General features: G+C 34.7%; 1 protein-coding gene across 1 annotated transcript in view; it reads right to left on the bottom strand.

The window, feature by feature from the left end:
* Positions 1–4,076: 4,076 nt before the first annotated feature.
* CSMD3 (CUB and Sushi multiple domains 3) overlaps positions 4,077–16,605 on the bottom strand; it is a 1,712,448-nt gene continuing 1,699,919 nt past the window's right edge. The window contains exons 69-71 of the mRNA XM_060195764.1: positions 14,350–14,437; positions 11,170–11,305; positions 4,077–6,090 (exon numbers count right to left, since the gene is read on the bottom strand). Coding sequence (XP_060051747.1) covers positions 5,931–6,090; positions 11,170–11,305; positions 14,350–14,437 — 384 coding nt within the window. The 3' untranslated portion in view covers positions 4,077–5,930. The remainder of the gene's footprint in view (positions 6,091–11,169; positions 11,306–14,349; positions 14,438–16,605) is intronic.

Genomic DNA, 16,605 nt, shown 5'->3' with positions numbered 1-16,605 from the left:
GCCTCTCTCCATTTCTCTCTCCTAACAACGACGACATCAATTACAACAACAATAAAAAACAAGGGTAACAAAAGGAAAATTAAGTAAATAAAAAAGTTTTTTTTTTTTAAAAAAAAGGTGTCTTTTATAGTTGCAGGATAGTGGTGGTCCACAACCAAGGTTTTTTTTTTTTTTTTTTTTCTTGTTTTTTTTTTTTTCTGCTTTATTAATAACGTTTTAGAAACATCTGAAAGTATTGTTTGCCTGAGGAATAATTCACACAACTAAAGATCTGGGACTTCCAGTGTCACTTCTGAACTCCTGCCTGGGGAGAATGACTAGAGATTGAGACTAATTGGTAATAACAAAGGATTTCCACATCTCTTCATCATGAAGCCTCCAAAAAACCCCAAGAGGACAGACAAGGTTCAGAGAGCCTCTGGGTTGTTGAACACATGGAGGAATTTGAAAATTTGTAATTCTGGAGAGAGAAAATGGAAGTTCCCTAGACTATTCCCTATTCCTATATCTTATTCTATGCATCTCTTCCATCTCATTATTTCTGAGGCATAGTCTCTTCCCTTTTTTTTTTAAAAGAAACTTTTAAAAAAATATATTTTATTTTTGAGAGAGATGGAGAGAGAGAGACACCAGAGCACTGCTCAACTCTTACTTATGGTGTTGTAGGGGATTGAACCTGGGACTTTGGAACCTCAGGCATGAGAGTCTGTTTCCAGAAACATTACGCTGTCTCCCCTTCCTAGCATATTCTCTTTTATAGTCAATCAGTGATCTAGTAAGTAAAGATATTTCTCTGAATTCTATACATAGAGAGTGGTCCTGTGAATCTTTCCGTAAGTCAAAATGGTATAAATCCAACAAGCAACTACTGTTAACTTATATGGCAGAGTTTGGAGCATTCGCAGACTTCTAGTTAGCTATCAAATTATACCACATAACAAATAAAACCTAAAAAAATGCTAACATATACAGTACAAACAAGAATAATAAGATAAATACATAGACTGCATATATGCACATATATGTAGTTACCAAGGAAGGATCTTGTGGAGTTGCTCTCACTGCTACAGGTGCGCTGTGTTTTTTGAACCCTTGCTGCTGCAAAAAAAGAACACTGTATTTCACTTTTCACTTATTGTTTTAAAAGGAAAAGACCCTGTAGATTTCTTTTGGTGAGTGAAAATAGGTGCTGATGCATGTCAGTTATAGAAACGAAGTGGTCTAACTTGAAATTTAGAAAGGTAGTGACTGCTGTGTATGTATGTGTTAGTACTGACCTACCCATCATAGACACCATCATGTAGATGTATATTAGTATATGTTTAATACTTAAAACATTTTGCCCTTTTGTGATTATTAATTCATTTTGGATTTTATTTGATGAGTTTATAAACATCATTCTAAACAGATGCCATAGACTGGGAATATTCTTGATTTAAAAGGAAAGACTAGGGGCCGGGTGGTGGCACACCTGGCTAAGTGCTCACATTATAATGCCCAAGCACCTGTGTTCAAGCCCCTGGTCCCCACCTGCAGAGGGAAAGCTTTACAAGTGGTGAAGCAGGGCTGCAGGTGTCTCTCTATCCCTTTCCCTATCTCCCTTCCCCTCTCAAATTCTTTCTGTCTCTATCCACTAATAAATAAATATATAATTAATAAATATGTATATTTTAAAACAATAAATGCATGAAAGTAAAGACTATGGCTGGGGAAATAATCCAATATGTTTTGTCCACAGGATTTTCATGTCTGAGACCCCAGAAGTCCCAAATTCAATGCGTGATACTACCAAAAGCCAGAACTGGGCAATGCTCCATTCTCTCTGTGTGTACTTCTTTCTCATAAATAATAAATCACTGTTTTAAAATAAGTAAGTATAATAGGAATGAAGTTTGAAAGATTAGCTTGTCATTTGCTTCTTTCAGATTATCATGCTACTCCATGATACTCTTCAAGCAGTAAGCTTTATTTTAGTAGATTCCTTTAAGATATACAAATGGTAACTCAAGACTGAGCAACATACTTCTGAGATACTTTCTTCTACTGAGAAGAAAGGCTTTGGTTTATGAAGATACCTTTTTGTTTTTTTCAACATCTAAATATCTTACTAGTCCTGCTGAAGAACACTGGCTCATTTCCATTTTCATGGCTACGGTAGTAGTTAGAAGCATGGTTTGGAACTTAACTATAGTTTAGACACAGATTTCTTGGTTTATGTTTTGTTACACAATTTATAACTATAAATTTGAATGTGTAGGGAATAGTTGTCTTTTTTTCATGGCAAATAAAATCACACATGGGAAGTTATTAAAGGTTGAGAATTTATCTGACAAGTGCTCACTAGTTTTATTTATTTTGTATACTGAAATGAAAAATAATGATCAGTGGCCATTTCTACTCCACAGTAACTTTGAAATCTGTTCTTGAATTATCTTAGATACCAAACCATGAAGATGATGGCAGAATGCTTGTTCTCAGATATTTACACATGTCTTCTTAGATCAATATTCCTTACCTTCAAAGTGATCCTAAAAAAAATAATAAATAAAATCAATGTTTTCAGCCACATTCCAAACTCTCAATCTTAAAATATTTAATAGACTAATGAATGTCTATATATCTATAGAAGTTATTTTTAATTTACTTTAAATATGTCAGTTTAAATTTTGTAAACATTCATAGAGTAACACTTTAACTGGCAATGCATTTTCTCTTCCATCTTTAAGACAGTATAATTATTTTTATTGATTCTTTGAGTCAGTGTAACCTTTCTTTAGTTCATTTGTAAACATGAGCAGATAATGTAACACTGATCTATTTCCATATTCATTATCATCAAGCTATGCATAGTGCCTCAGATCCTGAGCAGTACAAGAAGTACAGATGATTCTTTAAAATTCAGTTCTTAAACTGAAATGTGCTGAGAGTAGAAATCCAAATTTTCTCACTCAGAGTATGAATTTATCAAACCTTAGTACTGTACTACTTAAATATTTTATAGTTTCATTGACTTAACTTCAATAAAACTAGAGAAACTGTACAATTACTTTCACTAAAATCACTGCTAATTTTTGAGAGGGTTAAAGATTAAAACTATAGGAGAATAGGAAAAATGATATAAAGGAAAAATTCATTAGATGTAAAAGAGAAAAAAAGGAAAGGATACTAAGAAAAATACTAGAAGTGAGAGCAAATTAAAAAGCTACAAAAAGTAAAAAGGGAAAAAATAAAAACAAAGACCAAAGGAAAATACTGAAGACATAAAATAGGTGAAAATTGGAGGTAATATAGTTAACAAAGAGACTAGTTACATCAAGAAGGTTTTATTTCTAAAAGGAAAGTGTAATAACCATATATTATATCAAGAAGCTTTTATTTCTAAAAGGAAAGTGTAGTAACCAGAGATTATAAAGTCAGAGCTTGAAGTTTGTAAAATAGAAAAATCAATATATGTGGAAAGGAATGGCTAAAGTTAGACCTAAAAAAACATGTCATCTACTTTTATAAAAATATATTTGATATTTCCTGATCATCACACTGCATCTACTGCTTGCTTGAATACAAAGCTATTCACAGGTGTGTGTTTGTACCTGGAAAGTAAGTTAAACATTAAGCATTTTCATGATAATGTACTCTAGTGTATATTTCTTTTTCAAGACTAATAAAATTGTTATATATGGAAACATTAAAGTTGGGAAAGTTATCTGGCAGGTATTGACTATATATACTAGATCTCAACCAGTATACCTAAAATGAGATACTATTTGTTGAATATTTACATTTATGGGATATTCTAAGATAAGGTGCTTATGATACCATTATGTTTACTGGGAATTTATTCACTTCTAAGTGTATCACTCTCATAGAATTGTAGAAGAGAAATAAAAACATTGATGATTATTTATTACTATCTTGTTTACTAAGTATACATGGTAAGTATATGTAATATACAGGTTTAGAATGTTAAAACAACACATAAACGTAAGCTGCTCATTTGTTTTACTAACTAATGCATTGGTAGACAATTTTTAAAAAGAAAACACATTTTACAAAAGCAATTATCCATTTTTATTTTGTTTACATTGCACTGAAAATTTACATCATACTTTTACAAATTTTTTCATAAAAATATACTTCTTTACAAAAGTGTATGCATTAATATAAGAGGAGTAGCCAGTTGCAGAAGAAACATTGTTTAAACAAGATCTTAAATGTATTAACCTTAGCATTAATGAGTGAATCATTGTTATTGCAATCATTTGAATAAACAAGAATAAATAACTGATGGCATAAAATTTAAACCAGCATCCTGTCAGTAGAGTACAATGTTGAGCAAATTGTATGGATTTTCCAAAATAAAGTATCTCAAAGTGGTTTACAAGAAAAATCACTAAATGTTCTAGAGATAGATCGAAGTAGTGCTCTCAGGTACAATGATTTTTCTTAGGCACTCTGTCTCATGATACCAAAAAGAAAGTGTTCACAGAGTTATCCAGATTGGGGACATCGACAAGGAATTCACGCTGGGTACATAATGTATTCAATGAATTAAAACATGCTATAAAAGGAAGATAATGGCCTAGTAAATCAAGATGGTGATAGTGGTACAGTTGTAAATGAGCCACCAAATGATTTGCAAATACTCATTTTAATTTGGTAAGAAAAGAAGCCTGTCACATCTGAAATCTTCTTAAAGAGGATAGATCTTTCAACCATATGAAAATTTAGGAAGATTTCATATAATTAACTTGAAATATAAAAATTTTAGTCAAGCTTAGGATCTGCCCCCCCCCGAAAAAAAAAAACGCGTCCAATTAATTTTTATGTAAAAATTAAAGTGTCAAAACAATGTTAAAAATGTTGAAGACTCAAATGGACAGAAAAGTAGGTACATCATACACTAACAGAGCAAATGAATGGTCCCATTTGGTCATTAAAAGATAGTGGATAAAGAATGGCTAAGTTTGATGTCTCAGATAATTGGAAAATCATTATTCTAAGTGATTTATTACCAGCAAGTGATTTCTGGGTAACAAAATACACTGAAGAAAGGAGTCAACACTACTCTGTGTTTCAGTGAGTCATACTGAGAACATATTTGGAAAATCAGGACATAAAAAGGGTAAGGTTTCCTCCCCAGAAACATCAAAAGTTAGATCTGAACAATGTTCTGATCTAAAAAAGAAAGAAAAGGAAAAGGAATAAAGGAAAAACAAAACAGAGAAAGAGGAGAGGGAATTGGAAGTATAACAGGATTATTTTGTCATTTACAGAAATGATAACATCGAGGAAAGAATAATAACACTGAAGATCAAAAACCAGAAAGAGTCAAATCGGAGTGGTCAATCTCATCTCTTCTGTGGTATAAATTAGCTCATAGACATTTCAGGTAATGATTGAATCTCAAATAATCTTAGAGCCAAGGAAAATGATAACTCAGTAAGAATGAATAGATGATACATTGGTGTGAAATACAGACTTATGGGAGTGATGTCGATCATCATGGTTAAAGAGAAGTCAATGATCTATTGACTCTTGTAAGTATAGCTCTTATTTTCTACCCTATATCTTTTTTTTTCTTTTACCCAGTCCCTTTAATATAGTTTATAAAGCACAGAAATACTGATAGTGGATGCTCCTCCAATATATGCAAATAAGTTTATGTTTTAGAATAATCTCCTTTTTAAAAAAAGCAAATAAACTGTGAGTAAGCACTCTCAGAGTGCAGCCAAATTCTGTAAAATTCTCCATGGCACACATGAAGAAGGATTATGGTCCAGTTTATGAAAAAACACTCTTCTCTATCATTCCTCAGGAAAAGGTGACCCAGCAAGTCCTGAAAAGTGTGCTTTAATTTGTTTAGCAGTGAACTACATGTGCACTGTTTGTGTCAATTTCCAAACTTCTGGAGAAGGGGAAGGGCTGCCGCATTATACCATTGTGCAGACCGTGTTCAAATTGGGATCGAAACGTACTGCCTTCCCTTCAACGGACTTCGCGTTGGTGTCATACATGGGGTTTTCAAAGGCTGCTTGTCCATTGTTATTTTCATGAACTGAACATCCTGTGTACTGTGTTTTGGGTGCAGTCCTGTTGACAAGAACATTGATTAGCTATGTGCTAACTTTGTTCCAGAGAAAGCAGAGTATGACCCAAGCAAAGCACTCAGTTATCAGTGAATGCAGATGATGTAACTTGAAAACACTGAGAAATGGTAAATTCAATATATCAAATTGTAAAAAATTATGTATCTCTAAATTCTGACTGACTCCCTTCTTCACATATAATGCATATTTATACACAGCATCAGTATGAATAGTACAATGTTTTTATGAAATTATAAATTAGCAAACATGATATAAATTGTACATGATATAATTGTATAAAATGTATAACGTATATGATATAAGTAATTATAAATTAGTTCTTATGAAATTATGAATTATTATACATGATAGCAATAATAAGGACATATTTTAATCTCATCATGTCATTAGTTCATCAAATATATTGAGCATCTATTACGTGCAAGGCATACGCCTGACAATTAGATTAATTTAAAAAAATTCAGGTTCACTATTTTCAGAGTTAATAATGTCAAAGGAAACTGAGCAACTTAAAAATAAAGATATTAAATAGAAGCAAATGGAAAGTTGTTTTGATGCAAAAGTAAACAGACGCTGTTACAGTAAGGAATTAGAAGCTCCTTCTATGTGTATCTCTCATTCATTAAAAAATAAAAACAATAAAATGCTTTAAAACAGAAAGTAAAAAACATTTTCAAGAGATAAAATTTCAAAACTTCTAAAACTTAAAAAAAAAAAAAAAAAGCCTGGAGTCCGGTGATAACGCTGCGGGTTAAGTGCACGTGGCGCTAAGCACATGGGCTGGTTTAAGGATTTGGGTTCGAGCCCTGGTGGCTCCCCATCGGCAGGAGAGTCTCCTCACAGGCAGTGAAGCAGGTCTGCAAGTGTCTACCTTTCTCTCCTCCTCTCTGTCTTCCCTGTCTCTCTCTATTTCTCTGTCTTATCCAACAACAACTCAACAAGAATAACAACAATAAAATGACAAGGGCAACAAAAGGGAATAAATAAATATTTTTAAAAGGCAAGCTCTGAACTAATAAAGGGATTTCAGGATTAGACTATCCTAATCCTAATGTCTTATTTAGGAAGAAACTTGACAGTATTTTAGTATTTTAAAATACTCAAATTGCTTAAAACCAATATACATGAATTACATTCAAACTTTTAAAATTAAAAAAAAGGAAATTACTATACTGTTCTGCATGTCATGGATAGTTTCCAACATGCATGTTCCATTATTTATCAAAATGCATTGCATCTGAACTCCTTGGTATTTTTTTTTTGCTTTGAATTTCTGATTTATTTATTATTTTATTCACCTTGACTAATACTGTTTCTATTTCAACAATATTTTCTTAAATATGATGGTAACAATACAAAAAGCAAAAGAATAAATCCATAAATTTGACCATCAAAATGAAAAAAACAAAAAGTGTCTATCAAAGTTAAGGAGAGTGGAAATGTGAAAGGAGATGTTTATAAACCATGTCTGATAATAGTCTAGTATCCAGAATATATAATCAAGTTTCACACTTTGACAACAAAAAGGTTACTTATAGAGTAGGTAACAGGGGGTTAAAAGCAGGTTGGATAGACCTAGCTACCCTCCTTACCTACTTCCTATTTCACTTCTCTAAATCACTCCAAGGCTAACCTTGTCAGACAAAGTAAGTTGGATAAGGGCAAATGACCAGCATACTTTAATGATGGTCTGTTGGTTACTCGTATGCCACCCCATCACCTGGGGCCCTAGTCAGGGAAACCTGGGATTCTCACACAGACATTATGGGCCTAGATCTCTAACAGATCCTGCTCTCCACTGACACTGGTCATCTCCATCAGGAACAACATAGTGGACCCCTTTTATGGGCCCCTATAGGATCTTGCCCCCTATAAAGCTCAACAATGGTAGGGACAGCCCCATTCTCCGAAAGGAGGTTGGGCCAACATACTCTACCACTTGAGGAAGATGGGTCCTGAAATTAGGGCAGCCTAGAATGTACCTAGCCATGACCACAGAATGTGAGCTCAGACCTGTAGGGATACAGAAGTTACACAGGCTCCTGCGATGAATACAGGACACAGATCAAATCGATAGGGGTTACAGTTAACAATAGTTATATATTATTCCCATACTTGGGAACTACTCTCTTCTCTGATCCAGCTTTCTAGAACCATTCTCTACTCTGATACCATCTCCCCAGATAATACTTTTGGTCCACCTGCATGTTAACTGTTGAGCTAAGGCAAAAATTAGTAAAGTCATGGGCCCCTCGGAATATACCTAAAATATACCTACTAGCTATTTCCAAAATGGAGATCCCAAATCTCATATGCTATATTCTTGTCTTTAGGTTACTGATTATTTAACACTTTGTTCTACTTTATAACTTAATGCTTTTACAGCCATGAAATTGGAGATTCTACCATGATGCCAACCTGACTTCCCTGGGCAGATGACCTCACTGATATACCATGGAAACCCACCTCTCCAAAGCCCTACCCCATTAGGGAAAAGAGAGAGGCTGGGAGTCTGGATCCACCTGCCAATGTCCATGTCCAGTGAAGAAACAATTACAGAAGCCAGACTTTGCACCTTCCGTACCCCAAACGATCCTGGGTCCATGCTCTCAGAGTGATAAAGAGTAGGAAAACTTTCCAGGAAGGAGATAGGATACAGAGATCTCGTGGTGGGAACTGTATGGAATTGTAACCCTCTTATCCTATGGTCTTGTCAATATGTCATATATATATATATATATATATATATATATATATATATATATATATGTGCAGATTGGAGATCCATTCTCCTAAGACAGACAGCAATGTAAAGGCACTTTAATGATAAGTGAGGTATGAGTGCTAGTATATGTTTTGGTAGATGTGAAATTGTGCTACTATGACAACAGTCTTACAAAAATAACATACTTAAAGAACTAATAGTTGTTTTTTTTTTTTTTAAAGACAACTTGGGCACAGGGTAGATAGCATAATCATTATACAAAGAGACTCCCATGCCTGAGGCTCCAAAGTCCCAGGTTCAATCCCCTGTACCACCATAAGCCAGAGATGAGCAGTGCTCTGGTAAAAAAATGAATAAATAAATTAATTAAATTAAAAAATTAAACACAAAATGTAGTTTAAAAAACTTGAATGGAAATTTCTCCAAAGATAAAAAATGACCAATAAATTCATTTTAAAAAAAAGCTGTTCAACATGATCAGTAGCTAGGAAATACAAAACAAAATTCCAATGAGATGTTACTTCCTACAAACTAGGCTTACTATAATTAAAGACAACAGAAATTAACACGTGATAGCAAGGGTATGGCGGAAGGAGAATCCTCATGCTTGTTGATGGAATCTAAAGTGGTAAAGCTGCTGTGAAAAACACTTTGGTGGCCTCTTAGAAGGTTATTTGTGTGATTATTATAGAGCCCAACAATTGCATTCTCTACTTAAAAAATAAATCCATGGGGAGTTGGGCGGTAGCACAGCAGGTTAAGTATACATAGCACGAAGCACAAGGAGCAGTAAGGATCCCAGTTCAAACCCTGGCTCCCCACATGCAGGGGAGTCACTTCAGAAGCGGTGAAGCAGGTCTGCAGGTGTCTTTCTCTCCCCCTTTCTGTCTTCCCCTCCTCTCTCCATTTCTCTCTGTCCTATCCAATAACATCAATAACTACAACAATAAAACAATAAGGGCAACAAAAGGAAATAATTTTTTTAAAAAATTTAAAAAATAAAACCGTAAAGATGCTCACACAAATGCATGAACAGAAAAGTCTTCAGTAGCATACAACAGCCAAAAGGGAAAGACATTCCAATGTATATCAACTGGTGAAAGAACTCGAACTGAATATAGTCAAGCATGCAAAGTATCATTCAGCCACACAAATGAAGTATGATCATGTAGATGAAAATGAGAAGCATCATGTGAAGCTCAAGAAACCAGATATGAAATGTCCCAAATTGTATGATTCCATGTATATGAAATATTCACAAACTAATATAGACAGAAAGCATTTTACAAGTTTCCTGAGGTAATGGTGGGAGAAATAGAGAGTGGCAGCCTAATGAATACAGATTTTCCTTATGTGGTAAGCAAAATGCTCTGGAACTAGCAATGATGGTTCCATGACATTATAAACATACTAAAAGGCACTACACTGGACACTTAGAATGGCTGGAATTATTTTAAGTTATATTTTCTTAACCATCACAAAGTATTTGTACTATTTGCTTTATGAATAAGTTTAGAGATCATTTTTCTTTATCAATTTAAACAATTGCTAATGAACAATTATTACAAAAATATGTGTGATATTAAATAAATCATATTGAGACAATTAAAATAAAATTAAAATGTATAGGAAACTGAAAGCACATAATTTTATTTGCTTACCTGGCTACTTAGTTTTTCTTTTCATTCTTGATGAAGAATAATCTCAAACATTGAAAAATTAAAGTTTAAGAAAGCCGTTGGCCAAAATGTTGTAGTAAATGTACCTATAAGGTTCTAGTAGTAATACGTAGGTAGGTAGGTAGAGTCATATACTAGAAGCACCACAAATATATTAAGCAAATAATCTTCTAAAAGCAGATGATAAATGAGAGGGTTAAAGATTTTTACCATCTGTCTCTATAGGTAAAGCTGTGCTATACTGTTACTGTGAACTAACAGGTTTGGACATATCTTCTTCTTAGTTCCCTAAATAAACCTGGCAGTTTATAACACCTCTTCAATTTAAGCCTTAACCTAGCTCTTTTTTTTTATTTCTAAAGTATCATTATGGATAATGGAAAAATGACTTGTAAAATTAGCTGTATAGCAGGAAACTGACAGTTAAAGGAGGAAGGGGTAAGTAGCATGAGTGCAACTGAACAGGGCAATTTTTGTTATGTGTACAGGTGAGCGAAGGCTTGCCAAGGAAGTGAAGATTTCAACTGTGGTGAGAGTTGGCACACAGAGATTTCAATAATTCAGGGGGAAAAAAATCAGCAGTTAGAATTAGAATAACAAAACAAACATGAAAGTTCAATTTAGGAAACATTTTGTAGTTAAAAATCAATACACTTACCTTTGTTTATAAAGATAAAATCCAAATCCTGCAAATATAAGTGCAAAAAAAGGCACAAGAATAGCAATGGCCACAGAACTACTATTTGTACCATGAGGTTGATTTAAAGAATTAGAACCCTCTGACATATTCAATCCTATAAGATAAAAAACACATTATGAACACAAGTCAACTCTTACTATAATTGATTTCTACTTTTACAAACCAATTAATGTCTCCCTTTTTCAATATAACTCTTAGAAATGTATATAGTAAACAAAAGTATTGATACATCTTCTATATACTTCCATATAATTCTGGATAAACACTACTGTGTGAATTTTTTTTTCCAGAAAAAGGTACAGAATCAAAAAAAAATTAAAACTCCCTGAATGAAATTTTTATATTTAGGTGTAAATTTATAAAGACATATATGTATATATATGCATTCAGAGATAATTAGTAGCCAGTATGTTTTAGAAAGAACAAGATAAATTTCTTCATGTAGTGTTTCAGAATGTCTCTAGGCCAGATGGTGGCACACCTGATTAAGTACACACAGCATGCAAGTATCCTGGTTGAAGCCCCTGGTGCCCACCTGCAGGGGGAAAGCTTCCCACGTGGTAAAGCAGGGCTGCATGTGTCTCTGTCTATTTCCCTCTATCTCCCCCTTCCCTCTAAATTTCTCTCTGTCTTTATCGAACAATAAACATAATAAAATAAAAGATTAAAAATAATGTTTCTGAATGTCCATTTAATGAGATTAATCTTTAAGAATCAGAATAGTGAATGGAGGAGGATGCAATATTACAATAAGCCTAAAATTGGGAAGCTGAGTGACATAGTTATGGCATGTGACCATATTAAGAGGACCTATGTGAAAAAGATGTGTGTTAGGAAGACAAAATGATAAACTGTAGCTAGACTCTGAAAAGGAATAAATGTCACCATAAGAAGCATAAACTTACTACCCATGTGTAGTGAGTGACAAGACACTTTAGAAACGAAAGGTTCAGTGCTAAGATAACAGTTTAGAATAGTGACTCTAGGGTATTGAAGTCAAAACTGGAAGCAGAAACAGAACCCAGAGTAAACAAAAAAACTGAGATATAAACCAGCACTGTAAGAAGAACAATAATAAATAATAAAATAAACAATTTTAAAAAACTTTAAAATAATAGTGGAGGTAGATAGCAAAATGGTTATGCAAACACACTCTCATGCCTGAGGTTCCAAAGTTCTAAATGTAATACCTTGCACCACCATCATCAGTCAGAGCTGAGCAGTGCTCTGGTAAAAATGAATGAATGAATGAATGAATGAATAAATTAATAAGTAAATAAATAAATAAATAAATCTTAAACAAGAAGAGCATAAAGAGATAAAATTAGGGGACCACCTTAAGACAGACCTGAGCAAGTGAGGAGGAAAAGGAGGAGGGAGAGGAGGAGGAGAAGAAGCAGAAAGAGAAGAGGTGAAAGGAAAAAGAAAAAGAGAGAAAAAACATTTGTGATTAAAAGTGTTCTGGCAGATAATTCAGCCAAAGAGAGTACACATGGTTAGCTATGCAAAGGGTCAAGTTCAGTTTGAGCCCTAGCACCACAGGACAAGGGGAAAGTTCTAGTGCTATAATTTATTATCTATCTATCTATCTATCTATCTATCTCTATCTCTCTAGCTTTGTCTGCCTGGAATAATGAAACTGAACATTTATGAGCATCTCCTATTAACTATACAAACACCACATGCAGAATTCTAGTTGAGGCTTTGTAAATGGTGGTGACATTAGAACGGTTTGGAAATTAGACAAATGAAGATTGTGAGTGTTTTCACATGGGAGCTGGCTGGAGAGAGAGAAGAAGAAATAGTTAATAGTTTTTTTTTCCAGAAATAAATAGATATTATAGGTTTTATTTTGCACATGTAGTATTTGGAATGCTTTGGGGAATATTTATCTTTCATTCAGTTATACAACTGCATCAATGAATGCTTATTTATCCCGTTTCTAAATGAACAAAATTTCATGCAAGGCATTATCTGAAATGATATAATGACAGCTTACATATCTGTCAACTTAGAGCAAGCTCATTCCCCCCTTTTTTATATTTATTTTATTTATTTATTCCCTTTGTTGACCTTGTTGTTTTATTGTTGTAGTTATTATTGTTGTTGTCATTGTTGGATAGGACAGAGAGAAATGGAGAGAGGAGGGGAAGACAGAGAGGAGGAGAGAAAGACAGACACCTGCAGACCTGCTTCACCGCCTGTGAAGCGACTCCCCTGCAGGTGGGGAGCCGGGGTTCGAACCGGGATCCTTATGCCGGTCCTTGTGCTTTGCGCCACCTGCGCTTAACCCGCTGTGCTACAGCCCGACTCCCACCATTCCCCCTTTTTAATGGATTCAACTAACCTATGCCTTATTACAAGTTAAAGAAGTTGTTACCTTAGTCACTATTTCATTGTCCCAGTGATTCATTACATGTATGTAAAAGTGCAGAATAATGGAATTTCTAGTGTAGATGTGAGATAGTTGTTTTAAAAGCCTGACAATTTCTAAGCTTCAAAATCATAATATAGAAATAAGTTACAATATCCCTTAGAGAAATTACACTCCAAAACTATGTTAATAAACACATTTATGTAAGACCTTTAAAAATTGATATACGTTTTTTGTTATGTTAGAGTAAGAATAGCAAGACCTGTGCTTCATACCACACAAACAGTATATTCCTATAAGCAATAAGCCCTCCATAGGGCCCCCTTGCACAAACTTATTTTCCCTCTCCAGACCTTATGACCTTCTAAGAGCACCACTGCATTATTGGAAAGGAAAAAAAAAAGAAACTGAGACAATATTCAAAGGAAAGAGAAGCAAGTTAGTTCTCATGAGACATGATACAATAATTTATAGTATAATACCTTCTTTTATATCTATGTCACCATTTCACCTTTTTACTTGCTTAAGGGCAATGCAATTTGTCACATTTATTAGAAATATGATCAAGTGCTAAACACCATACAGAGTTGGTACATAAAGAACCAATATTTTAGAAAAATTTTAGATAATTTAAAAGGCTATCAAAAGTATTAATATATAATTCTGACCACGCAGAACTTAAAATGTAGTGATTGTGTCTAATGTACAAAACCCACTGCATTTCCCTGTTATCAATAAAGGGCACATGAAAGTATAAACATTACCTAGTCGTTGCAGTCCAAATTGCCCATAATCTTTGCCTTGAATAAATCCTTGAAATACATACGTAGCTCCATCAGGCTCAGCAGAAACCTGAAAATATTTATAAGTTTGATTATATTTTCCAGTGCTAATAAATCTTCATTTTTATTTTATCTATTTAACCTCCAGGGTTATCGCTGGGACTCAATGCATGCACCACAAATCCACTGCTCCTGGAGGACACTTTTTTCCATTTTATTGGAAAATACAGAAAGAAACTGAGAAAGGGGAGAGAGAGAGACAGAGACAGACAGACAGACATATTTAGCTGCTTCACAGCTTGTGATGTGGACCCTGCAGGTGAGGAGCCCAGGGAGCTTGAACCAGTATCCTAGTGCAGGTCCTTGACTTTTGTACTATGTATTCTTAACTGGGTACACCACCGCCTGGCCCCAATATTCATTTTTGTTTAATGAATATTATGCAACATTGTCGGGAAATTGTGTGGATGTGGTTGAGCTTGGCAGGGCTCACAAAGCACCCTGCATTCCTGAAACTGTGGTCTATCTACATAATCACTGTTTTGCCTGAAACATCCCCACCCATTCCATTCCTTTGATTTATCTTCTTTCTCAATACCCTCCCTGCCTGTAGGGTAATATTAATTCTACCAGTTAAAACCCTTGCAACAGTTCCTAAGGAAGTTTCTACCTTCCCAGCCCCCTTTTGCCTTTCTCTGCCCCTTTCCTAGCTATTTCCGTTTATGACTTGCCACTTCCGGGTCTGTCTTTTAAAAGCTGTGGCTCTCTGATCAATAAAGGTATTTCACTGTCTTGCCACGTGTTTGGTTCCTTAGTCATCTCCCTCACATTGCTGAGTGAGTAGCAGCCCAGGCTGGCTCCAGTGGAGTTCTTTCCAACCTAGAGAGTATGCGCCCAGAAAGAGGCATCCCCACGCTAGCCAGGCACATTTTAAAAAAATATTTATTTATTAATGAGAAAGGTAGGAGGAGAGAGAGAGAGAGAGAGAAAGAACCAGACATCACTCTGGTACATGTGCTGCTGGGGATTGAACTAGAACCTCATGCTTGAGCGTCCAGTGCTTTATCCACTGCACCACCTCCCAGACCATTATGCAACATTTTTTATGTAACATGCTCTTATATATGTTTGTTACATACTTATTATATGTAGTAAAGAAATCACCATTATATGTAGCTTATTTTGAAAAAGGCAATTCAGTATACATAGTTTCCTAAAGCACTAAACCCAAGATTATTGGATTCCAGTAAGTGTAGTTATTTTGTGATATTTGTATGAGAAGGGACATAGATTTTCACTGGTTTCAGTTTTTTGTTTATAAAGCTATCTAAATAAAAAAACAAGCATGCATATTATATAATATGCACACATAATTATATATATGATATAGCACATGTGCTCACATTAGCTAAATTTATAAAAAATAATTTCCCAGGAGCAGCAAAATTGGTCACTTGGATAGAGTACTTCTTTGTCATGTGTGCCACCCAAGTTGGAGCCTGCCCCCACTGTGCTGAAGGAAACTTCAGTGCTGTAGTCTCTTTCACTTTCTTTCTCTTTCTCTCTGCCTTTCTATCTCTATTAAAAATATGTTAGGGAAGATAGCCTAGTGGTTATACAAAAAGATCTACATGCCTGAGACTACAAATTCTTACATCCAATCCCCCACACTATCATACACAAGAACTTAACATTGGTATGGTAAAATAATAAGAATAGGGGGGCAGGTGGTAGTGAAGCAGGTTAAGCACACAATGCACAAAGCACACGGATGGGCGTAAGGAACCCAGTTCAAGCCCCTGTCTCCCCACCTGCAGGGGGGTAGCTTCACAAGCAATGAAGCAGGTCAGCAGGTGTCTGTCTTCCTCTCTTGCTCTCTGTCTTTCCTCCTCTCTCAATTTCTTTCTGTCCTATACAACTACAACAATAAAAACAGCAAAACCAACAACAATAATAATAATAACAGCAGGGCAACAAGGGCAACAAAAATGGCCTCCAGGAGCAGTGAGTTCATAGTGCAGGCATTGAGCCCCATAATCCTGGAGGGAGAAAAATGCCTAAATCATCATTATCAATTCTGGAATTTAATGAAAAGTGACAAAATTTGTCATTAAAATGAATATACTTAGCAACAACTGTCCTGTAAACTATTATTCCCCCTACTAAGGGGATCTGAAAAAATAAATACAAGAAATGCTTTTAAAAATTAGCAATATACGGGAGTTGGGTGGTAGCACA

The sequence above is a fragment of the Erinaceus europaeus genome, chromosome 1 (assembly GCF_950295315.1).
Source record: "Erinaceus europaeus chromosome 1, mEriEur2.1, whole genome shotgun sequence".
Lineage (NCBI taxonomy): Eukaryota > Metazoa > Chordata > Mammalia > Eulipotyphla > Erinaceidae > Erinaceus > Erinaceus europaeus.
This window is presented reverse-complemented; position numbering and strand designations above follow the sequence as displayed.